Raw genomic sequence first — 25,590 nt, 5'->3', positions numbered from 1 at the left:
AAATGTGCAACCAGTTGAATAGTATGGAAATACGAAGAGAAAGTCCCATTGGACTTGTTTCTGTACTGAGTCTGATCATGGGGGTCTAAACCAAATCAATTTTTCTGTTTCTGTTGTGTCGTTGTTTTTAACTAACAAAACTATATTTTAAGCCTACAGATTTTCAATCAACCAAACACCTACTGACTTATGCAAGGAAAGAAAAGAATTTGAGGATTTTGTAAGCTATTTAATCAAACATTTTCAAAGTTGCATCTGTCCTGAAGGGCTTATCACTAATTTTACTGTGATGCTTGTTCATTGCTTATCAATGGGAAATTGATTCTTTGTAAGTGTCTTATCAAAGCCCTTAATTATGTTGGTTATTAGTTACTAAATTATGTTATCTTCACATTTCAAATTTATGTAAACCAAATAATAACAAGATTTGCTACCCTCTGAATTTGAAGTTCTGCTATGCTTCAATGTTCGCGTAACTGTCTTGGGCTTTGGAACTCAGCACTTAGGTAGGCCACCAGAAGAGAGCCAAACAAGACTTTGAGCAGCATGTACATCACCTTTACACCTTTGTATTCTAATTCTCTTGACATCAAGAAAACTGTTCCTTCGTCAAAGTCAACAAAATATCTGTACTGTTCCTTCGTCAAAGTCAACAAAATATCTGTAAGTTTCTGGGACTGGGTGAAATAATATTGGTGAATAAGATCACCCCCTTTACTGGGGAGCGGCTCACCAGAAATTGGTAATTTCAGTATTTGTGCCGTTGGGCTGTAGATAATTCAGTTACAATATAAGGTACTGTTCCTCTTGTTTGTGTCTGGCCTCACACTGGCAATGCAGAAGGCTGTAGACAGACAAGTTGGCGTAGTTATGGGATGGGAAGTTGAAATGACATGCAACCAGAAGTACAGGATGTCCATTGTAGGTAGAAGCGCTGCGATATAGTTGCCTCATCTATGCCTGGTCTTGCCATTGTTCATGAGGCCACATCGTCAGTAGATCAGTTTGGAATGCAGTAGATTAGTTTGGTGCAGGTGCATGTGAATCTCTGCCTCACTTGATAAGGCTTGTTCTATCTCTGGGAAGAGGTAGACATGTTGATAGACGTAATAACCATGACAATCTTCAAGGAAAGAGACAAAACTGACAGCAGTAACCACATAGAGGTCTCCCAGCTACTTGCCATAGGGAAAGTCATCACAAGGGATTTCCTAGTTTAAACAGCAGAAAGAGCAGACTATCTCTCATTGACCTGCCCTGTCAAGAATCTTCTGACCCCCCCCCCCCCCCCCCCCATATGACTGAGTCTACAGTCACACATTGACCTCATCAGCTATCTCAAGACACTAGAACTGGAGTGAAAGCAAGTCATTCTTGGCAGCAGGAGACTGATGAAAGAGATAAGCAGATGACTTAGATTCAGTTAAGCTTGCAGAAGATTTGGGACTTTTTTTCTTCATTCCATCTCCACAGTCATGCACTCTTTCTGAATCAATGAGCTGCAACTTTAAACCTCCCTTTTCCCAAAATGTTCCAGCCTGTTATGCTGCTCTTTTCCAGTCTCACTGCACTGAGCAATGGATATAACACTCATTTTCAGATCCAAAAAAGGGACTAGTGTTGATTCAGACTGAATTTTAGCTGTTTCCATGGCACCATAAGGCACCAGTTGAGCTTGTAGTTCACATGACCATGACATTTGCAGCATTGTTACAATAAGAGCAGTGTTGTAGTCTGAGAGTTGGTAAAAGGGAAGGTGAGCACACTCAGTAGCTTGCCCATGCAGTAATTGCTATGGGCAATATGTGTTAGTGCACAATATGCCAAAAGGGGAGTGTTGGAGCCAATACTAAGTGATAATTAAAGTATAATTACATACAGTAGATGAGGGGTAGAGCCAGGTTTGATTTGTAGAGTCCTATATGGAAACAGATCCTTCAGCTCAACTTATCCATGCTGACTAGATGTTCATCTGAGCTAGTCCCATTTGCCCACTTTGACCTACTGAATAACCCTTTAAACCTTTCCTATTGATGTACTTATCTGTCTTTTAAGTATTGTTATTGTACTTGTGTCAACCACTTCCTTTGGCATCTTGTTCTATAAGTTGACTATCATGTATTGCCCCAGTGTCCCATTTAAATCTTTCCCCGTCAACTCAAATCTTGCTATCTAGAACATAGAACAGCACAACAATGGACAGGCCATTCAGTCCATGATGTTGTGCCAACTATGATGCCAATTTCTACTAAATGCCCTCCTGTTTGTTTTATCATCCATCTCTCTCCATTCCCATCACATTCATGTATCTTATCTAAAGCCTCATGAATTCCACCAAATTGCCTGCTTCCATTGCATCTGCCACACCCCCCCCCCCCCACCCCATTCCCCATAACCTTAAAAAATGTGCTCTGGTATTTGACATTTCTACCCTAGAGAAAAAAAAATCTGACTTTCTCATAATTTGGAAAACCTCTATCATGCCTTCCTTAGCCTCTGACATTCTGGGGAGAATCACCTATGTTTGTCTACCCTCTCCTTATGCCTCATACACTCCAATCCAGGTAGCATCCTGGTAAATGTCTGCTGCACCCTGTCGACTGTCTCCATATCCTTCCTACAATGGGGTGATGAGAACTGCGCACAAAATGGTCTGAGTAACCTTTTCTATAGATACAGCATGACTTTGTTACTGTTACACTAAGCATCCCTACAAGTATTCCAATGCCAATTTAACCACCTTATGTGCTTGCCTAGTCACTTTTGGTGAACTGTGGACTTGGATCATAAGCTCCCTCTACTTCAACACTATTAATTAACTGTATGCTTTGTCCTTTCATTTGACCTCCAACATGCAACATGACACAATTGCCCAGATTAAACTCCATTTGCCACTTCTCTGTCCACATCTGTAATTGACCTATATCCTGCTGTATTCCTTGATAGTCTTTCACACTGTCCATTACTTCACCAAACTTAGTTGTATCCAAAAACTTGCTAATCCAAGTCTAGTTCTTGATTCCAGTTTTCTTGTTTCTCTTCTAATTTTTGATCCATTTCCCCTGGGAAGAAGGCTCTGTGCATTTACCTGATCTATGCTCTTCATGAATTTATACACCTCTAACATGTCACACCAAAGCCTCCTATATTTCAAGGAATAAAGTCCCAGCCTGCCCAAACTTTCCCTATAACTCAGGCCTTCATGTCCTGTCAACATTCTTGTAATAAAAACAGAATTGTCGTCTTCCTCATCTGTAGATATTCTATGAGCAACCCAGCAACCAAAGGGGAGAGTAGGAAAAGTTTGTTCAAAGCAGTTAGTTTTATTTATGAATTGTACTTGCTTTAATTTAGCTAAAATTAGCACACTTTTTACATAATGAGTTTCCCAAACTGTGTCCAACTCATTTTATAGCCACGTACAAGTTGATGAATTGTTAATACTTGGGAGTTACCTAACACTGCTGTGATGCTGTGGGTACTTGTTCACCAGATGCTGGCATCACTGCTCACTTCAATGTTCATTGCTAGGATATATCAGAGGAAAGAGTCCAGCGTGTGAGACTGGAATTACCAAAGGGCCAGAACCCAGAGGAGACATTTTTCCCCTGAAGGAAGGATGCTAATAAACCAGATGAGCTGCAGACAGTCTGCAGGAGGAAAACAACAGGTCAAGGAGCATCTATGGGGGGAAAGGAATTTTTGATGCTTTATGTGAAAACACTGCATCAGGACTGAGTTCCTCCAGCAGGTTGTTGGTTAGTTCAGATTTCAGCATCTGGAGTCTGTTGTGTCTGCAGTAAACCAGATGAGTTGTGACACTGTTGTTAAAAATAAAAAAAAACCTGCAGATGCTGGAAATCTAAAGTAAAAGCAAAAAATGCTGTAAACACTCAGCAGACCAGGAGGCAGTGTCTGTGGAATACTAATACTTAATACTGCAGTTTTATATTATAAAAATCTGATGAATGATTTTCAACCTGAATTGTTAACTCTGGTTCTCCTTCCACAGATGCTGCCAATCTGCTGAATATTAATCTTTATTTCATTCCTTAAAATGAAATTCCATTTGCAGTTCGGAGATTAATATTAATTCCTGATTCCACACTGAGGTTGGAATTTTGGATTCACGTCTGTGATCGTTAATCCTACACACCCTTCCAGGACTTCAGTCAAGCGACCATTCTTTACTTTTATGTTAGTGCATCTGGCCATGGTCCTGTTCCACCTTCATACTTTGCAGCAAGAATCAATGATCAGCACTGGGGAGTGACAGTGCAAAGTGTCTTATTTATTCATAGTTTTGCCATTTTAAATTTATGGAAAATTTGATCAACTGTGGTTTTCGCCAGCTGTTTGTTTTGAAATGGCATGTTTGCTAAGCTTTACAAAAGACAATCAAACAGCACAGGAGAGACTCAGCCCACTGTGTTCATGTCATTTGATGGATAATTACTTTCCATTAGCTTTTTTTTGGAGTTATGGAGTGAAATTTGATTATACTCCCTTCAGAGATCTTTTTTGGCTTAAGCATTTGAGGAAACATGAAAAAAGGATGAATCTTCGTTCAGGTGAGGTGCCAGAGGGCTGAAGTGTAGCTTATATTATTCCATTGTTTAAGAAAGGCTCTAAGACTAAGCCAGGAAATTTGGTGGGACTGCCACCAGTAGTGGGTAATTTATTGGAAGGTATTCTCAAGGACCGGATGTTTAAATATTTGGATAGACAGGGATTAATTATATATAGTCAATGTTGCTTTGTGCATGTTAAGTCATGTCTAACCAATCATAGAGAGTTTTTCAATGAAGTTACCTGGAAATTTGATGAAGGCACAACAGCAGATGTTGTCTACACAGACTCTAGCATGGCCATGGACAAAGTCCTGCATGTTAGGTTGGTTCAGTCACTTGGCGTTCACGATGAGATAGTTAATTGGATTAGGCATTGGCTTTGTGGGAGAATCCAGAGTGTGGCTGTAGATGGTTGCCTCTCTGACTGGAGGCCTTTGACTAGTGGAGTGCCGCAGAGATTGGTGCTAGGTCCATTGTTATGTGTCATCTGTATCAACAATCTGGATGATAATGTGGTAAACTGGATCAACAAATGTGCAGATGCCACCAAGAATGGCGGTGAAGTGGAGAGCGAGGAAGATTATGAAAGCTTGCAGAGGGATCTGGTCCAGCTGGAAAAATAGTCTGAGAAATGGCAGATGGAATTTAATGCAGACAAGTGTGAGGTGTTGCTCTTTGGGAGGACAAACCAGGTTAGGTATTACACAGTGAACACTAGGGGCACTGAGGAGTGCAGTAGAACAGAGGAATCTAGGAATACAGGTCCATAATTCATTGAATGTGGTATCACAGGTAGATAGGGTTATAAAGAAAGTTTTTTGAAAATCGGCTTTCATAAATCAAAGTATTGAATACAGGATTTGGAATGTTATGCTGAAGTTTTATGAAACATTAGTGAGGCTTAATTTGGAGTATTGTGTGCAGTTTTGATCACCTACCTGCAGGAAAGATGTCAGTAAGATTGTAAGAGAGCAGAGAAAACCTACAAGGATGTTGCCAGGATTTGAGAACCTGAGTTATAGAAAAAAGTTTAATAGGCTAGGACTTTATTCCCTAGACCGTAGAAGAATAAGGGGAGATTTGAAAGTGGTATACAAAACTATGAGGATATAGCAAGTAGGTTGTTCTACTGAGGTTGGGTAAGACTGGAACTAGAGGCCATGGATTAGGGATGAAAAATGAAATATTTAAGGAGAAAATGAGGGGGATCATCTTCACTCAGAAGGGTTGAGCGTGTGGAACAAGTTGCCAGCAGAAGTGGTGGATGTGGGTTTGATTTCAACATCTAAGAGAAATTTGGATAGGTACATGGATAGGAGGGGTATAGACGGCTATGGTCTGGGTGTGTGTTGATGGGACTAGGCAGATTAATAGTTTGACAGATTAGATAGGCCGAAGGACCTGTTTCTGTGTTGGTGTGTTCTATGACTCTTTATTTTGTGTGAACAATAAACCTTATCACTTGCTAATGAGAATCCATTTGAAATATATCTTAATTAACACTTTCTCTTGCCTCTGAAGAATGTAGCACATTTGAGGAACTGCCCTCTGGAGTTTTCAGTGGTTTGGAGAAATACGTCAGTAGCCATTGAACATGTCAGTTCCACCTAACGATGCGAAAGGAGTTTTTCTATAAACACATTATTGCAGCATTTTCTAAACGGTAACTTGTTAACTTTGAAGAACAAACAACCTTTGGTTTTGACATCATTTAGAGCTACTTATGTGTGCGGCAGCCCAGAGCAAATTTGAAGCTCCTTGTAATCTTTGTGTCTGGAGAGATGTTGAACTTTAGAGCTGTTAGTGAGGTTTTGAATGTACGACTTGAGCAACTGACAAATTGCATGAATTTGCATGCCAGTAATTGGTGAATCCACTGAAATTGCAAACTCGCTGAGCTTGACATTTAAGAGTAAAATAGCACAGAAGAGGTCATTTAACCTATTGTTCTTATGCTAGTAAGTTAAAATTGGTAGAATTGGTTTATTATTGTCACAAATCGAGGGACAGTGAAAAACTTACCTTGCATGTTATCTATATAGATCCTCACGTCAGTGCATGGAGGTAGTACAAGGATAAATAGCAACAGAAAGTTATAATTACAGAGAAAGTGTAGTACAGGAGGACAATAAGGTGCAAGGCCATACTGAGGTAAAGAGTCTATCTTATTATACTAGAGACCATTTGATAGTCTTATAACAGTGGGATAAGAAACTGTCTTTGAACCTGGTGGTATGTGCTTTTTGGTTTTTCTGTCCTCTACTGGTGGAAAGGGGAAAAGAAGGAAGGACCAATGTAGATGGGCTCTTTGATTATGCTAGCTGCTTTACCAAGTCTCTGTTGACAGGGAGGCCAGTTTCCATGTTGTGCTGAGCTGTGGCCACAACTCTCTGGAACTTCTTGAGATCAAATGTAGAGTAGTTGCTATACCAAGGTGTGTTGCATCCACTTAGGATGCTTTCTGTGGTGAACAACATTGATTTGAAGTAACACAGAATCAGACCAGTCCCATTCATCCCAAGATCATTGAATATGTTGCAGTCACTTACACAAAAAACACAGGGTAGTAATCACTGGTAATGTTACCACTTCTAATAAAAAGAATGAAAGACTGAGCAGTACCCTTAGGAGTGGCACGCTTGCCATTTTCACATGGGTTGGGAATGAATGGAATTGTAGAGACCCTTGGACTCGGTTCTGTTTGGATTGATTGTGGCCAGGTAAAGTTTTAATTTGATACTTGAGCAGAATGTACTCTTTACTTCAGCAGAATGTACTCTTTGACCAAGCTTCTCTTCATCAGTCATAGTATCTCCTGATGTGCCAGTGCAATTTTTTTTTTATATTAGTCCTACAAAGTCCCTTTTTACTAAGTTAAATGAGCTGTAAGAACAGATCCAAATTCCATTGCAGAACTTGCCTGTCACCTAGACTGACATCTTGGTGCAAAACCTAGAGAATGCCAAATTGCTCAGTGATAGCCAGTTCAGACAGTAAACCAAGGCTTTGTTTGGCTTTCCGTGGTGTAAAAGATCCCGTGGCCAATATTCCTGCTGATGATAGAATCTTGCGAATCTTGATGCAGGTGTCTGGTTTCCACTTCCCACAGTGATCACACTGTGTAAATCTACCAGACAATTTGATCTGAGCTTCAGAAGCCCTGTATATCCAAAGCCTGGTCTGCTAGATGCAGGATGGGAGGCAGCTATTCATTAGTACCCCCAGCTGGAATGAGGAACACTTGACAGGCAATCTGTTGCTGATTCCCAGTGGGCTTCGTCTGCACAAGGGAAAGGCACAGTAGTAGAACTGTTGTCTCACTGCAGGTTCAGTCCTGATACTCTCCTTCTGACTGCTTGGGTTTGCCCTTGGGTGCTTCAGTTTTCTCGCACATCTCAAAGACGTGCAGGTTGGTAGGTTAATTGGCAGCTATAAATTGCCTGTAGTGTGTGTGTGTGTGTGAGGGTAGTATCTGGGGGAAGTTGTTGGGAATGTAGAGAGAATAAAATTAAACAGGTGCTTGAATCTGAGAAGTGGAGATGTGATAGATTAAAGGGAGAATGAGATTAATGTTAAATTAGTCTAAGTAGGTGGTTGATGATAATTGTAATTGGTTTATTATTGTCATATGTACCGACAGTGAAAACCTTGTTTTACTTGTAAATCGTATGGATCATTTCCCCACGTCAGTATATGGTGGTAGTAAATGGGAAAAGTAGTAACAAAGTACAGAATATAGCATTACAGTTACAGAGAAAGTGAAGTGTAGGCAGACTATAAGGTGCAAGGCCATGGCAGGGTGGATTGTGAAGTCAAGATTCCATCTTATTGGACTAGGAGAATTATATCAATGGTATGGAAGGTGTCCTTGAGTCTGGTCGGTGCAGACTCAATGGATCAGTTGCCATTACCATGATCTGAGGTATCCTGGACATGAGAAGCAGTGTCACAGTTCACTGTCACAATACTCTCAGTAGCTGTGTGATTTGTCAGTGCCCAATGTGCAGACACACTGTATATAATAAATGAATGAATAACATGCTGGTTATCAGTTTTGGGAAATTTTGAGGAAAACAAAGACTCATTTGACGACCCCCCCTCGCAGAGGTCAGCAATCTAGATGCACTGCAGGAACACACGAGCACCAGCCAGAAAGTCGAGAGCAGCAATTACTTGGAACAATCGTGGTCTGTGTTTGCACACTATCCTGACCTATAAATACATGGTTGCTCCTTCAGTGTCACTGAGCCTCAGAACTCACTGGGAGTAAGCTCTTTTAACAGACTGCAGCAATTTGAAAAGGCATCTCAACCTCATTCTCTCAAGGGCAATTAGGGATGAGCAATAAATGCTGGCCTTGCCAGTGATGTACACATCACACAAAAATAAACACACAATCTATTTTGGCACAGCTCTGCTCAGCAAATTAGAATGATTGCTGCTTCCTGACGCAAATGATTTGTTAAAGTATTTTCCAGTACATTTAACAATGCGACTAAACATACTATTAACTCATTTTGTGAAAATGGGATTTGAGCTTTCAAAATATTGTGAGAAAAGGAAAATGTTAGGTTGTTTATTATTCTATGAAGGCAACATGCCCCTGCAGTCTAATTTCAGTGCAAGCTTGAGTTGCTTTTAGGCTCTTCCAGCCCAGTTAAAGGGAAAAGGGACACTAGGAATTTGATGGCTCTTTCTGGGACTGTGTGAAAAGAGGGAAGTTCATCCGTGTGGTAAGCCATTTAATATACGGTTTCCTCAGTTGTTGCACTCCCATGCCTAGAGAAGGCACATAGAGTCATAGAGCAATATAGCACTAAAGCTGACCAAGTTACCTGAGCTAATCCCATTGGTCCATGTTTGATGTATCCCTCTAAAACCCCGCTATCCATGTATCTGTCCAAATCTCTTTTAAATATTTCAGTTCTACATTCTTCAACCATTTCCTTGAGCAGCTTGTTCCATATACCCACAAGAGAAAATTTGCAGATGCTGGAAATCTAAGCAACACACACAAAATGCTGGAGGAACTCAGCAGGCCAGGCAGCATCTGTGGAAAGGAGTACAGTCGATGTTTTGGGCTGACATATCCACCACTGTACGTGTGAAAATTATATACCTAAGATCCTCCTTTAAGTTTTTTTTCTTCTCACCTTTATAACCTGTTCCCTCTAGTTTTATACTTCCCTGTGTTAGGACAAAGACAGACCATTCACCCTGTTTGTGTTCCTTCATGATTTTGTACAGTATATTTCAATAAGGGCACTCCTCAACCTCCTACATTCCAGGGGGAAAAAACCCCAACCTGTGTAGTCTCTCCTTGTAATTCAAACCCTTCAGTCTTGGTGCTATCATAGTGGATCTTTTTACATACTTTTCAGCTCAATGACATCTTTCCTATAGCTCAGTGACCATATTTTAAACAAGACCTTATAGCTTCACACAGTGGAAAGTTTCTTCAGGAAGCTGCTGGGGTTTGATGGTTGTTGGCCCTGTTAATGAAACACTTGTCTATTTCAAGTACAGCACTGAGCATTTATATTGCTTATTTCTGGGCCAGACTTTACTGCTCATCTTTATAGTCTGGATTGATCTGACCTCTTCAGAGGGCATTTTAACGTGAGGGCTGATCCAGATTGATAAATACACTGGACAGGGTAAGGATAGCAGATTTGCTGCTCTCAGTCAAATTGGTGACCTAAATTTGCTTATAATTTTAACTACAATTTATTAGTTTGCCTTGTGGTATCATTTTTAAGAGTGTTTCCTAGAACTCCAGATTACTAACTGAATTTAAAATCGGCAGCTACTGTGATGGGCTTTAAATTCTGGGTAACTTAACTGCTGCACCATCAGTAAGAGGATACAGGATAACAATCGGGTTCTATTTTTATGGACATCCATGAGATAATTTTGCCTCTAAGAAAATATATAGAAATTAATCTCTGATAACAATACCTCCACAGCATTGTAAAAGTACACAATACTGAATGGAAAGAATAATTTCTAAAACTAGAGAGAGAGAGAGAGGAAGCCAGTTCTATTGTTGCACCTTGGACTTTGAAATTAATATTAAGGGAGCTTGTTTAAATGTGGGAATATTCATAAACTGGGTGATGTATCCTGGGTTAGATCTCTACTGTGTGGGAAGGGAGGAGGATGATGGTGATGCCTTCTCCACCTCAGCATTCTGCTTAAAAACTGAACTCCCAAGAGAGCCTCACCTACTGTGCAAGTGACACCTATGGTTTGTTAACAAAAGTTGCTTCCACATGATGTAGGAATCTCTGACGTCTAGAAATCATTACCCTTCTTAATTTCTCTTCAGAATGTGTTGCCAGTTTGCTGCAGTCCATGTGCGGTTGCCCCCACAAGATTGCTAGGTAGGGAATTCTATTTTAACGTAGTAGTAGTGAAGGAGGAAGAGACGTTTGTCAGGGGGGATATATTTGAAGGTATTTTAAAAGAGGTTATAATCGCATAGAAATCAAGGTATTGTGGTTTTGGTGAAAGGGTCATTACTCTTAACTGATAGATTGGAGTTCTCTTGAAGAAGTAACATGTTCTGTAGATAATAGGGGAATGAAATAAATCTGAAAGATTTTCAATTGTATTATTTGATGAAGTGTTGCATCAAAGGTTATTGTACTACATCTTGTCCAAGGGTGACCTGCAGGCTAGTGGAGGGAAAGAACGCTTTATACTTTCTTTGGTAGAGACTTATCTCCTCCCTGCCACCCATTAAAATGGTTGGAACAGTTATATAGAGGTAATGGGAGGATTTACAGAAAACTGCTTGCAACAAGTCTCCATGCTCCACCACAACAGCTGAGTTTGAGAATCAGAATCAAGATTAATATCATTGGCATATGATGTGAAATTTGTGAAAATATGTGTGCGTGAATATATAGATATAGTGCAAAACCAGAAATAAAAGTGAGGTAGTATTCATGGGTTCAGTGTTCGTTTAGAAATCGAATGGCAGAGCGGAAGAAACTTCCTGAATCACTGAGTGTGTGCCTTCAGGCTTCTGTACCTCCTTCCTGACAGTAGCAATGAGAAGAGGGCATGTTCTGGGTGATGGAGTTCTTAATAATGGACACCATCTTTCTGAGATACTGCACCTTGAAGTTGTCTTGATTACTATGGAGGCTAGTACCCTTGATGGAGAACTAAAATTCTCTTTATTTTAAAGGATTTTCTCTCAAAGCCTGAATATATACTCACCATCATAAATATTATCAGCAAATCTGTAAATTAATATTAATTTACACACTTCTAAAGAAAAATGGATGTGTAAATTAATTCTTAGTTATATTTTATACAGGTTTGGGAGTTACAAATAAACTTCAGTGTAGATATTAAACTTACAGAGGCATTAGAGAATATAAGTATATTTTTCTAGTTTATAATTGCAAACATATGGAGGAGATTATCCATGAAAGGAAGTTAGTCATACCTCAGATGAATAGCTGAATGATTATTTAGTAAAGAATAAACATAAATTCAGGCAGCTAAAATAAATTGGAGAGTAGATAAGGAGGAAAAAATGAATTAAAAAAAATAAAGTAAACAGTGCAAAAGAGCACTTTGTTAAACAGCAGTTATATTAAATTTCATGATTAGATGCTAGTTGGTTCAAAAGCACATTGGCTCATTACTGAAAAGGGTTTTTAAATATTTCAAGCAAATTATGTTGTAATGTAAAAATGCACTGTATTTTAATCAGAATATCATGACTTCTGGTTTGGTAGCAATCTGAACAAAAAATGGGCTATTAATAAACTATAACATTTTTGGTTTCACGAACTTGACTAAAAATACCATGTGATTTATATTGTTAAAGTGAAACAAATTTCATATGAATGTCTGTTTGCTTCCACCCTCACATAAAAGGTTATGTGCTATTGAATTAGTGAACGACGCAAAATATATTTAGGGTGCAGTTATTTTTAACCAACATTTGACATCTTGCTTATGAGATAAATAGAAATTAATTAAGTGGAGATTTGTGGCAAATATGACTATATGATATATATGTATTCTATCTGAAATACATCTTATGGAAATGTTTGATGATGAACTTCAATAAAAATAAATTACAAAAAAAAATTTAATTTAATTCAAATCTACTGATGTAAGAAAGCTGAAATAAAAACAGAAAATAATGGAGACACGCATCAGGTCAGGCAGCAGCTGTGAATAAATAAACATGGTTAAAACATTTCACGTTGATGAACTTTCATTAGAACTGGGAATGTAAGATGTTACCTTTAAGTTCCAGAGAAGATGGAGGAAGGGGTTGATAGGACAAAGGGAATATGGATGGGTGGAACAAAGATGAACCTCAGTTCACCTTATTGGTGATATTCTCTTTGGCCTCTCCATCCCATTACCACCATCCATCCTACAACCTAAAACTACCTTGCTATTTCTTTCCCAGATCTGATGAATGTTCTCTAATCTGAAACAACCATTTTTCTTTCCATTGTTATTTTCAACACTGCACTCTGTTATCTGTTATGCAGGTAAGTTGTGAGGAGGTGCAGTAAGAGAGTTTGGCGAGCTTAAAAACTTTAGCGTTTGAATTCCAGGGTGTATATGAGCCATACATTTGTCTGATAGTACCATTTGTCTAAATGATCAGCAACATCATTGTGGCAGTGTTCTAAAGAATGATGTCTCCAAACTGCAGAATTCATTCAGTCCTCCACTGTGTTGTTAGACAGCATAATATATTGTTCATTCAGCAAACTGAGATTCATATAACTAATGTTAGTAATATCATGGATGGATGGGAAATTAACACAAAACAGAATGCAGTGGCTGCTCTCTGGAGCATAGTAGATGGTGGTGGTCATCAGAGGTCACTGCTGGGGCTATGCTTCTTGTTAATAAAAACTAATAACTTAGAGATAGACATACCAAGTTTAGTTTCCAGATTTATGGAAGACATGAAACTTGGAAGTTTGTACTGTAAGAAGATGTAGATTGGCAGATTGCACAAACAAGCATGAGATGAAATTTAGTGTGGATAAGAGTGATGGTGTATACTTCAGCAGAGAATAATATGCGGCACAGTTCTGAAGTGTGTTCAGCAAGTGTGGGTATATAGACGTGTAGACCTTTGCCATAGCTCGTTGAGAGCATGGTTGGAAAAACAATTTGGGTCTTAGAATTCATAACTACAAAAGCAGGAAAGTTGTGTAGAACCTGGTTAAGGCAGAAGTTAGGCCACTGCTATAGTATTGTGTCCAGTTATGGTCACCTTACCTTAAAAAGGATATAACAGTCGTGGAGAGAATGCAGAAGAGATTGGTTCTCTTTTTTGTAATTTATTTTTTTATTGAAGTTCATCATCAAACAAACATTTCCATAAGATGTATCTCCACATAGTATTTATCTGAGGTATACACATGGAAAAGAGTGGAAAGAAAAAACAAGCAAAAGGAAAAAACTGTACAAGTAGGGAGTGATCTTTTTTTTTACAACATATTCATTGATTTGTGAGAATCAAATCAGGCCTATGAGGCATTATGTAGTTAAACTATTTTTCCCAGTATGAATCAAATTGTTCCAGCTTATGATTAACAGATGCTGTTATCTTCTCCATTTTGTAAATGTCCATTGTAATTTCCATCCATGCATTTAAAGTTGGGCTCTCCTGTGATAACCATTTCCTAGTAAGAGTCTTTTTACCAGCCACCAACAGTATATTCATTAAATGATTGGTTCTAAGAATGGGGATTTCATACTGGAGAGACTTCCGCTTCTCTTGAAGCAAAGCGGATTAAGAGGAGATCTGATGAAATGTTTAGCTGTTGTAAAGTAGGGTAGCTGTAGCCATTAGCAAGGAGATTGAAGAACCTGGGAGCACAAATTTCAAATCATGTAGAAATGAAATTAGAAATTTAAATTATGTAGATTACAGAGGAAGACTCAATAACAATGTGTTACTTTTAAAACATAAAGTAATCATTCGCACGAATTGATTGCTTGTAAGGATGCTGGAGTTAGGGCCTTTACATGGGAATAGAATAGACTCAGAGAGAGAGAGTATTGTAGGGCTTAGGGAAAAGTTGGAGGAACGGGATTAAGAGCTGGCATAGACGAGAGACTGAATGGCCTATGAGTTCCATGTTTCTGTTGTACACATGGCTTCTTTAGCAAGAGGATAAAAAGCTGGCAATAAGATAAATTTGTGTGACAGACTCAAGCAGATAACAGCATTGCAGGAGAATCAAATTTTGACTTGATGATGCATCCATACTGGTTTGTTTGTACTTCAATAAAATTAACAGCAGTATACATTTTCTTCTTTGTTATGATATATGAGCTATGTCAGGCTTTGGTGTGTATTAACAATATTTCATTGAAAATGTAAAAAACCAGCTGCTTCTATGTTATTCTTAATTTATTTTTATAAACCTTTTATAAGTGCCATTAATGATCTGCTAAAGGTCATCTACATTTTAAAAGTAAAATAAGCTATTTTCACAAGTTAGTAATGACTGATTTAGCTGTGAGGTTGACTCTATTTTGAAAAACAGTCATTAATTTCAGTAATTTAACTGCAGTGTACCAAACCACTGCTGACTCACTGATTTATCAGCCATTTAGGTACATCTTGCCTGGTACTCAATAAAGCTCCGGGGATAATTACCTCTTTCTGTGGATCCTTTGATGGAGGGTTTCTGCTCACTCCCTGCAGCCTTCTTCTGCCTGGCAGAGAGCTCATGGGTGTCACATTTTTCTTCATTAACTCACCTCTCTTGTTTTTCTTGATATTATTCCAGTTCAGTTTCTCATTTTGCTCTTCCTACTTTCTCTAAACTCACAGAATAGCCATGGGCTCCAGCCATACCTGCCTTTTCATTGGCTACCTGGAATAGTCCATGTTCCAAGCCTTCCCTGGTAGTGTTCCCGAACTCTTTCTGTGTAACATTGGCGACTGCATTGGTGCTGCTTCATCTACCCATGGTGAGCTCATTAATTTCAACAACTTTGTCTCCAACTTCCACTACACAAATTCACTTGGTCCATTTATGACATTTCTCTCCCCTTTCTCAATGTATCCATTTTTGGAAACAACCCATTTACCAATATCATTTATAAACCTACCAATTACCATGGCTATCTTGACTATACCTACTCCTACCCTGTCTCCTGTAATAACACCTTTCCCTTTTATCAACTCCTTGGTGTCCGCTGTATTTATTCCCAGAAAGAGGCTTTCCAGGACATCAAAGATGTCATCCTTCTTAAAAGAACAGGGTTTCCCTTCCTCCACCATCGATGCTGCCCTCAGCTGCATCTCCTCCATTTCCTGGACATCTGCACTCACCCTATTTTCCTGCTGCCTTAAGAGGGATAGAGTTCCTCTTGTCCTCACCTACCACCCCACGAGTCTCCACATCTGACACATCATTCTGTGTAACTACTGCCATCTTCAATGGGATACTGCCACCAAACATCTTTACCTCAGTGCCGCCCCCCCACACTTTCTGCAGGGATTGCTCCCATTGATTCCCTTGTCCATTCGTTCCTCCTGGCAAGCAGAAGTGCTACTACACCTGCCCGCTCACCTCCATTTAGGGCCCCAAACAGTCCTTCCAGGTAAGGCAACACTTCACTTATGAATTTGTTGGTTGTCTGCTGTGTCTGGAGCTCCTGATGCGGTCTCCTCTACATTGGTGAGACCCAACGTAGATTGAGGGACTGCTTTGTCGAGCACCTCAGCTCCATCGGTAAAAGGTGGAATTTCCTAGCGGCCAACCATTTAAATTCCTATCCCTATTCCTGACCCAATATGCCAGTCCATGGCCTCCTCTTCTGCTATGATGAGGCCACTCTCAGATTGGAAGAGCAATGCCTTGTATTCTGTCTGGGTAGTCTCCAACCTGATGACGTGAACATTGATTTCTCCAACTTCTGATATATTTTTTCTTCCCCTTCCCTCATCTTCACTCTGACCTCTTAGCTCTTCTCCTCACCTGCCTATTGCCTCCCCTATGTGCCTCTCCTCTTCCCTTGCTCCAATGATCCAGTTTCCTATCAGATTCCTTCTCCAGCCCTTTATCGTTAACACTTCATCACCTCTCAGCTTCTTACTCCATCCCTGCTCTCCAACCCACCTGGCTTCACCTATTACCTTCTAGCTTGTACTCCTTCCCCTCCCCTCACCTTTTTATTCTGGCTTCTTCCCCCTTCTTTTTCAGTCCTGAAGAAGGGTCTTGGCCAGAAACGTCAATTGTTTATTCACTTCCATAGATGCTGCCAGCATTTTGTGTGTGTTGCTGTAGTTGTTGCTAAACCATTCTCCAGCTTCTCCCCCTTCTCCTGCACCCAGATGGCAAAGTCATTCAACAGTTACACACCTATGTACTATTGATGTGTAGTTCCGCAGAAAGCATATTTCCTACCTGCACTACCTTTCAATCCCGAGTACACATGGTTTAAGCAGCATTCAGGCACTTTTATTGGAGGTTGGTTATCCAAGTGACAAACCACATCTTGCCAACGCAAATCTCTCTTATGTGCATTGATAAGCAGAAATCAAATAATTTCAAAGAAAGTGCATCACCTACACCCCAGTCCAATCCTTATTCCTGAAGGTACCTGGATTCTGAACTGCTTTTTTACCTTTTCCAAAGGAGGTTTATTCAGTGATTACAGGATCACATTATTCCACATATTGCACCATTTATAAGTCAATAGCTTTATTAGTTTCAAATCACAACACAATCTGGTACACACTCAAGCCCCTGTGGCACCCACTTGTCCACCTATCCCAGAAAGTCCCTAGTGTATCCCTGGAAGCTTTGTGCTCCTTCTCCATGGGCACACAGGAACGTACATAACCCTAGAAGAGGGGCAGGCAATCAGCTCAAGCAGAACCCTCGATTGCCACTGCCTGGACCTTTGAATGGCCACCTTAGCAAGGCCCAAGAGCATTCCATCCAACTGATCCAACCCGCCCCACTGGCCTCCGGCTGACTGAAGATCAGAAGCATGAAGCTAAGAGCTATCTCCTATACCTAATTAAGTGGCCACTGAGTGTATGTTTGTGGGCTTGCACTGTAGCCCATTCGCTTCAAGGTTCGAAGTGTTGTGTATTTAGAGATGCTCTTCTGCACACCACTGTTGTAACATGTGGTTATTTGAGTTTCTGTCATCTCCCTGTCAGCTTGAACCAGTCTGGCCATTCTCCTGTGACCATTACCATTAGCAAGGTATCTTTCCCATAGAATTGGCTGATTAGGTATTTTCATTTATGAACAAGTGTACATAATACACTGACTCCGCTTAGCTACAGAAATGGCAGGCAGCTAGAGAGCCTGTAAACTGACTTAGGAGTTTGTTACATGGTACAGCTCCATGCAACATTCATCAACCCAGGACTCCAGTGTAAAGAGGCTTAGGTGTAGACAGTAACCATGAGTGACATTCAACTATTGCAGTGGATTAACTTGCAAATCCTACATTTTTCACATTTATTAGGATTGGCATTGATTTGCCATCCCTTAAAGATGGCGATGAGTTGCCTCCTTGAACTACTGCATTCTTGGTAAATGCATGCAAATGCTTGTGGGGAAGGAGTTCCATGGTTTAATACCGGGTGTATTAAACAAATGGTGGTGTATTTCCATGTCAGGAGGTTGCGTGGTGTTCCGATGTGTCTGAAACCTTTGTTCTTGTTAGTGGTGAAGGGTGCAGGTTTGGGAGTAATTGCAGTGGATTTTGTAGATGGCATTCACTACAATTGACGTAACAGGCAGTAACTAACTACTCACTACAATTATTGTGTGCCATGGATAGAGAGAAATTATGTTTCATTTCAAGTGATTATTGAAATGCTAATCAATAAGATTAGACCATAAGATTATAGGACCATAGGAGCAGAAGTAGGCAATTTGCCCTATCGAGTCTGCTCCACCATTCAATCGTGGCTGATTCTTTTTTCCCCTCCTCAACCCCATTCTCCAGCCTTCTCCCCGTAATCTTTAATGCTGTGTCCAATCAAGAACCTATCAATCTCTGCCTTAAATACACCCAACGACCTGTCCTTCACGGCTGCATGTAGTAACAATTTCCACAAATTCACCACCCTCTGGCTAAAGAAATTTCTCTACATCCTGAGGCTGTACCCTCTTGTCCTAGACTCCTCCACCATGAGAAACATCCTTTCCTCATCTACTCTGTCTAGGCCTTTCAATATTTGAAAGGTTTCAATGAGATTCCCCCTCATTCTTCTAAATTCTAGTGAGTACAGACCCAGAGCCATCAAATGTTCCTTGTATGATAACCCTTTCATTCCCCAGATCATCTGCGTGAACCGCCTCTGAACCCTCACCAAAGCCAGCACATCTTTTCTTAGATGAGGATCCCAAATCTGTTCACAATACTCAAGATGAGGCCTCACCAGTGCCTTATAAAGCCTCAGCATCACATTCCTGCTCTTGTATACTGGACCTCTTGAAATGAATGCTAACATTGCATTTGCCTTTCTCACGCAGACTCAACCTGCAAGTTAACCTTTAGCGTGTTCTGCACAAATACTTGCAAGTCCCTTTGCATCTCAGATTTTTGGATTTTCTCTCCATTTAGAAAATAGTCTGCACATTCATTTCTACTACCAAAGTGTATGACCATGTATTTTCCAACATTGTATTTCATTTGCCACTTTCTTACCCATTCTCCTAATCTGTCTAAATTCTTCTGCATCCTATGTTTCCTCAATACTACCTGCCCTCCACCAATCTTTGTAACATCTGCAAACTGGCAACAAAGCCAAATATTCCATCATCTAAATCATTAATATACAGCATAAAAAGGAGCGGTCCCAGCACTGACCCTTTGCGGAACACCACTAGTCACCGGCAGCCAACTGGACAAGGATCCTTTTATTCCCACTTGCTGTCCCATACCAATCAGCCAATGCTCTTAACCATCTTAGTAACTTTTCTGTAATACCATGGGCTCTTAACTTGGTAAGCAGCCTCATGTGTGGCACCTTGTCAAAAGCCTTTTTAAAGTCCAAATATACAACATCCACTGCATCCCCTTTATCTGTCCTACTCGTACTCTCCTCAAAGAATTCCAACAGGTTTGTCAGGCAAGATTTTCCCTTAAAGAAACCATGCTAACTTTGCCCTATCTTGTCCTGTGTCACCAGGTACTCCCTAATCTCATCCTTAACAATTGACTCCAGAATCTTCCCAACCACTGAGGTCAAGCTAACTGGTCTATAATTTCCTTTCTGCTGTCTTCCACCTTTCTTAAAGAGTGGAGTGATATTTGCAATTTTCCAATCCTCTGGCACCGTGCCAGAGTCAAACTATTTTTGAAAGATCCTTTCTAATGCCTCCACAATCTCTAATGCTACTTCTTCAGAACCCTAGGGTACAGTTCATCTGGTCTGGGTGACTTATGTACCCCTTGGTCTTTCAGCTTGTTGAGCACCTTCTGCCTTGTAATAGTAACTGTACTCACTTCTCTTCCTTCACACACTACAACTGGCACACTGCTAGTGTCTTTCACAGTGAAGACTGACGTAAAATACTCATTTAGTTCATCTGCCATTGGGCTGTGAGAATTATTAGAGCTCTGCTCATCCAAGCCAGAGAGAATTCCATTATGTTTGTAACTTAGACCTTGATGCTGGGAAGCTGTAGGTTGTCAGGAGGTGTATCACTCATCGGAGGATGCCCAATCTCTGTCCTGCTTTTATAACCGCAGTATGGGGCTGATCCAGTTGAGTTTCTGGTCAGTGGTGACACTAGCAGAGTTGTTGACTCTGATGGTAACATCATTAAAAACTAAATTTAGTGATTAGGTTCTAATGGTTTTGAGATGCAAATGAATTTGCCACCTATCATCCAATGAATATTGTCTAGGTCTTACTGTACTCATCAGTAAACATCTCCAGTCCTTATGATGGAAGGATGGTCATTGATGAAGTAGCTGAAGATGGTTTGGCCTAGGACGCTCCCCTGAGGAACTCATCATTGATGTCCCGAGGCTGAGGTGATTACTGTTCAACAACAAGAAAGGCTTCCCTTGTGTGGGCTGTGACTAACCACCAGAGTGTTCTTCCCTTTATGTCCATTGATATCAGTTTTATCAGGGTCCCCAGAACAAGTACCACCTGAGTGTCAGTGACACTCTCACCTCACTGCTGGAATTTCGCTCTGTGTTCTGTACCTGTAACAAGACTGTAATAAGGCCAAGAGTCCAATGGGCATTTTGCACCTGTGAGCATGCCACATGATAGCACTGTCAACAGCACCTTCCATCTATCATTTTGTTAACAGATTTTAGCTAGGCAATTTTCCACATTGTTCAGATATACGCTAGTACTGTAATTGTACAGGAATGGTTTGGCTGGAGGTCCAGCTAGTTCCAGTTTACAGCTCTTAAATACCTCAGCTGGTTGTCAGATGAGTTGGCAGAATATGATTGCAGCTGCTTTTTAGTCTTTAGTCTCTAGTACTCCCTTGCTGGGCCCTGCCATAAATAGGGATAGGAATGTTCTTGGAACCTTCTCCTCCAGAAATGCCATCATTATTCACAACTCAAAATGTCTAAATTCGATGTATGGGTCGATGTTCTATCTCATGCTACATCTGAGAACTTGGTTGGACAAGTAAGAATGAGTTGGATCTGGAGTTACTTCTCAGCCGTCTGTTAAAGGATGAGAAATTTTAGTTCCAACAAGTAGGTTATATAAGATTTTTTTAAAATTTTGTGGTTATCATTATTAATGACATTTTTCATAATACAACTGCCATGGCTTGAACTCAGGCCTTGGGATTCCTAGTCTAGACTTATGGATTAGTTACCCACGGTATACAAACTCAGCATAGACTGGGAATTGAAGCTAGTCTTCCTGCTTAAACAGCTGCATTGTCAGAGTACTTAGCTGACCTAATCATGAAATATCTATTTTAGTAAGCATTTTACAGTTCTTGTAGATGTCACACTTATGCTGCCACGCTGAAGGCTACACACTTAAATCTACTGTAACATTTTTTTTAAAATGTGTTTTTGCAGGTATCTAACTCGATGGTCGGTCAAATCCGTGAAGCCCATTTGGAGGAAAGGCCTTAAGTGGTGTAAGGTACGCATGCCTGTTGGAGACCCAATAATGAAGAATAACATTGTCCATGGGAAGAAACCTTACTATATGAAGCACTGATGTGGATGCTGGCGAATTTAAGCTCCTGGGCATTTTTTTTGAATCCAATATTCAGAAGGGTATTCAGAAAAGATTTATTTAGATACAGAGATTTCTTTGCTATAATGTGTACATAATAATTATGTAGATATCATCTATAATTTGACGATGCAGATTAAAGCAAGAGAGGCTCAACTAAACCAAGTGTCATTGATTTTTGCTGTGGTGTGAATTCAATGGACTATCATATCATGAAAGGAAAATCCATGTTCTTCTCGCCCAGGCCCATGTAAAGGTAGCCGAACTGAGTGGTTTCTGGCACGTGGAAGAAAGTGAAGCCAGGCCAGAGGAGGTTTTGGAGAATGACCAGCTTGTTGCCTCTCTCATACTGTAGAGTCCAAAACACTGAAACACAAAAAAAGAGGTTTTCAGTCTTCCATTCAAATCAGAACTCAGGCTCCTATATGCCTGCTCAGAAAGTTAATTCATTGTCACTGAAGTGCAGGGACAGAAAGTTTAAATGATAGAAATTTGATTGTGTTGAGCAGTCCTGGGATAGAAACACTTTTTGGATAGAGGAACTGTAACAGAACACCTTTTCCAGATAATGATAAATCCCGCTTGTCAGCCTGTGACCTAGACAGTGTTCTTCATATAGGGAAGGGAAGAGGGAGGGGAGCCAGATACAAGTTGTAATTTGAAGTTGCTTGAGATATCATCCAAGCAATATATTGAGTTAGTACTGGGGTGAAAGACTTCACCTACAAGTGAGTCCAAAGGAAGTAGGGTTGTTGTTTGTCTTAGTGCATTGGTTTAAAAAGAGTTTTGATAAGTGTACATAAGGAGAAACAATTCCTAGTGGCAAAAGATTCTTTATTTAAAGTGATTCCAAAAGAATAAAATTCAATATGTTAAGACATTTTATGCAGGAAGCAGTGACCATTAACATAGATCTTTGGAAGCCATTTAATAATATATTTCAAAAGGAAACTGAGTAAATAGCTAGAATGACAGTATTTGCAGGGCTATCAAGAAAAGTAGGGGAGTGCACAAACTGTATAGCTCTTTCATAAGTTACATCATGGGTGCAATGGACCTCTGTGGACAAAGGCCACACATCTATTAATGAAGCAACAAGAAATGAGACAATTAGCAGCCTGTATTTTAAGGGAGGAATGCTGGCTTGGGTACCAACCTGCTTTACAAATAGGCAGGATGGAGGAGAATGCCCTGATATATGTTTTCATGCAGATCACTGATGTGCCTAAATGATAGAAAAGGCACTCAAACAGAGGCACTAATTTAGAGATCTGGCATCCTTTACATCTCAGGTCTACAGTTTAACTCAAAAGCCAGAACTTCTACCATGTGAAAATCTTGTGCAATGTGTTTTGATTCCCTTGGGACCTGCCAGCCAAATGGCCTTGATTAAATTGAAGCTTCATTTGTATTTAGCTTAAAGGAAGAATTTAAGACTTGAAACCTTCAGAGTTGCACCTGCCACTTTATCTAATAAAACCTTGGTAATACAAAACTCTTAATTGCATAGAGAACTCCTCTCCTGTTCAGGAGATGTTCTGAAATAATTCCTACTAAAACAGATACGCTTTTCAAATCCTGTGGCTGAAATTAAAATATATACAGCTTCCATAAAATTATACCTTTGCCATCAGCTTGCATATTAAGAGTTTTATTTTTCTGTAGGAAAGATGGTACACCTGAGTATATCATGCACAGGCTATTTATTGTGCTGCTGTAAAACAGAATATTGATTGAAGGATGATGTACCAGCAGTGGATTTATTTAATCAGCTCAAGGCTTCTTATTTCCAGTCTCAAACATAATGGATTATTGCCATTAGCAGATGGACATGTTGATAATAAGCCTTTTATATGGAAAATGTTCTGCAAAGCACTCCCTTTTGGGAACAACCTGACATTTAGAGCTGAAATAAAAGCACTAGTACAACTTCATTTGCCAGACCCTTTACGTTGATAGATATTACTAGTGGGGTAACAAATGGAAGAAGCCACAGATGGCTTTTACTACATGTTAAACATTGGTTCAATTTCCATGCACGGTCTCTTAATATACTGAAGTTCCTGAAAGGTGGATGATGATAGGGGCAGGATGGAGAGGTAAATTTAGGAGTCCTGAAAAAAGAAGACAAAATTAACTTGTACAGAGAATAAAAGGACATCTGTTAGGGTCAGTGTGGTAAGGTTGATATCTCTGGCAATAAGGCCTGGGAGTTTACTTGAACTGCCAGACTAATGGTCAGTGCACCATATATTATGCTGCAATTCTGTAGGATCTTGGTGAGATGTACATACTTCTGGGTTTGTTTTTCGTGGAATACAACATGCTTCAAATCTTTCCACCTTTGCAAAAGTATCTATGATCAGAGACTATAATTTTAAGGTAAGAATAGGCTATTTAAAGGAGATCTGAGGAAAAATTCTTTCAGTCGTTGAAATCTGGAACATATTGTAATGTATGATGAAGGCAGAGACTCATGAAATTTAAAAAGTAAACATTTAGGTAAGTAGCTGATACACCATGGCATGGAAGCTTATGTGTCAAATGGTGGAAAGTAGAATTAGTTTTAAGTTTTTGCTAGAAGACTGGCGAGACAATAGTGGGTCAAAGAACTGTTTCTGTACTCTGACTCGCCATAGAGCGAGTGCAGGGAAATTCACTAGACAGATTTGCTTATGGTAGAATACTGAGCAGACTAAACACATGCTTTATTCAATTAACTGAAAGATATAGTACCAAAATTTTCTAAGATATTACATGGGTTGAAAGGCTGATTGCTGGGAAGTTTCCCCTTCAGCCCATCTAGTCTATATTGATCAAATTGTCTACCTTTGGCCCATATGCCTCTAAACTCTTTCTCTCCATGTACCTATCTAAATAGAGTTGTTGTCATACAACATAGAAACTGATTCTCACTCAACTTGTCCATGCTGACCAAGACGTTCATCTGAGCTAGTCCTATTTGTCTCACATCCCGCTAAGCCAGGGGTTCCCAACCTTTTTTATGCCTTGGATCAATACCATTAAGTAAGGTGTCCATGAACCACAGGCCTTAACTATTTCTATCTACGTACCTATCCAAATGTCTAATAAATATTGTTAGTGCACCCACCTCTCCCAGTTACTTTGGCAGCTCCACATACCCATCACACTCTGGAAAAACATACTTTGCAACTGGATCTTCTCTATTCTGACCAACAGGCAACAACACCTCTGCCATGATTTTTCTCAGCACTAGTGCCTCACAAGGCTACATCCTCAGCCCTCTGCTCTACTTCTCAAACACCATACCATTCTCTCTACTCCCTATGACTGTGTGGCCAGATTCTGCTCTAACTCCATCTACGAGTTTGCAAATCACACCACCGTACTGAATCAAAGCTCAAATGACAATGATTGAAAGGTTCAAGTTCCCGGAGTGAACATCACTAATAGCCTGGCCTGGTCCAACCACATAGATCTGATGATGAGGAAAATGCATCTCTGCCCCTACTTTATCAGGAGGCTAGTGAAAGTTGGCACGTCCCCATTGATCCTCACCATTTTTTATAAATGTACCATAGAAAGCATCCTGTCTAGTTTTATCATGACTTGGTGTGGCAACTGCACTGCCTATGACTGCAGGAAACTGCAGAGAGTTGTGAACAGCTCAGCCTGATATGAATACCAGTTTTTACTTTCCCTGGGAAACTGACTATGTATCAATCTTATCAATGCCCTTCATGAATTTATACATCCATCATCATGAAGTGTTTCGAGGCTCGTCATGAGGCATATCAAGACCCTGCTGCCCCCCTCACTGGA

The 25,590-nt window shown here is 40.0% G+C and overlaps 2 protein-coding genes across 3 annotated transcripts in view; one reads left to right on the top strand and one right to left on the bottom strand.

Annotated features, from left to right (window-relative positions):
* Positions 1-21,947, top strand: part of mrps18a (mitochondrial ribosomal protein S18A) — a 119,405-nt gene extending 97,458 nt beyond the window's left edge. Inside the window, exon 6 of the mRNA XM_073056081.1 lies at positions 21,624-21,947. Coding sequence (XP_072912182.1) covers positions 21,624-21,768 — 145 coding nt within the window. The 3' untranslated portion in view covers positions 21,769-21,947. The remainder of the gene's footprint in view (positions 1-21,623) is intronic.
* The window catches only part of rsph9 (radial spoke head component 9), a 54,348-nt gene continuing 50,584 nt past the window's right edge, over positions 21,827-25,590 (bottom strand). For both annotated transcript variants that reach the window (XM_073056078.1, XM_073056080.1), the window contains one exon: positions 21,827-22,152. In XM_073056078.1, coding sequence (XP_072912179.1) covers positions 21,992-22,152 — 161 coding nt within the window. In that variant the 3' untranslated portion in view covers positions 21,827-21,991. The remainder of the gene's footprint in view (positions 22,153-25,590) is intronic.

This window comes from Hemitrygon akajei, chromosome 9, assembly GCF_048418815.1.
Source record: "Hemitrygon akajei chromosome 9, sHemAka1.3, whole genome shotgun sequence".
Lineage (NCBI taxonomy): Eukaryota > Metazoa > Chordata > Chondrichthyes > Myliobatiformes > Dasyatidae > Hemitrygon > Hemitrygon akajei.
Note: the sequence above shows the minus strand (reverse complement) of the source record. Positions and strands in the feature narration are given on the sequence as shown.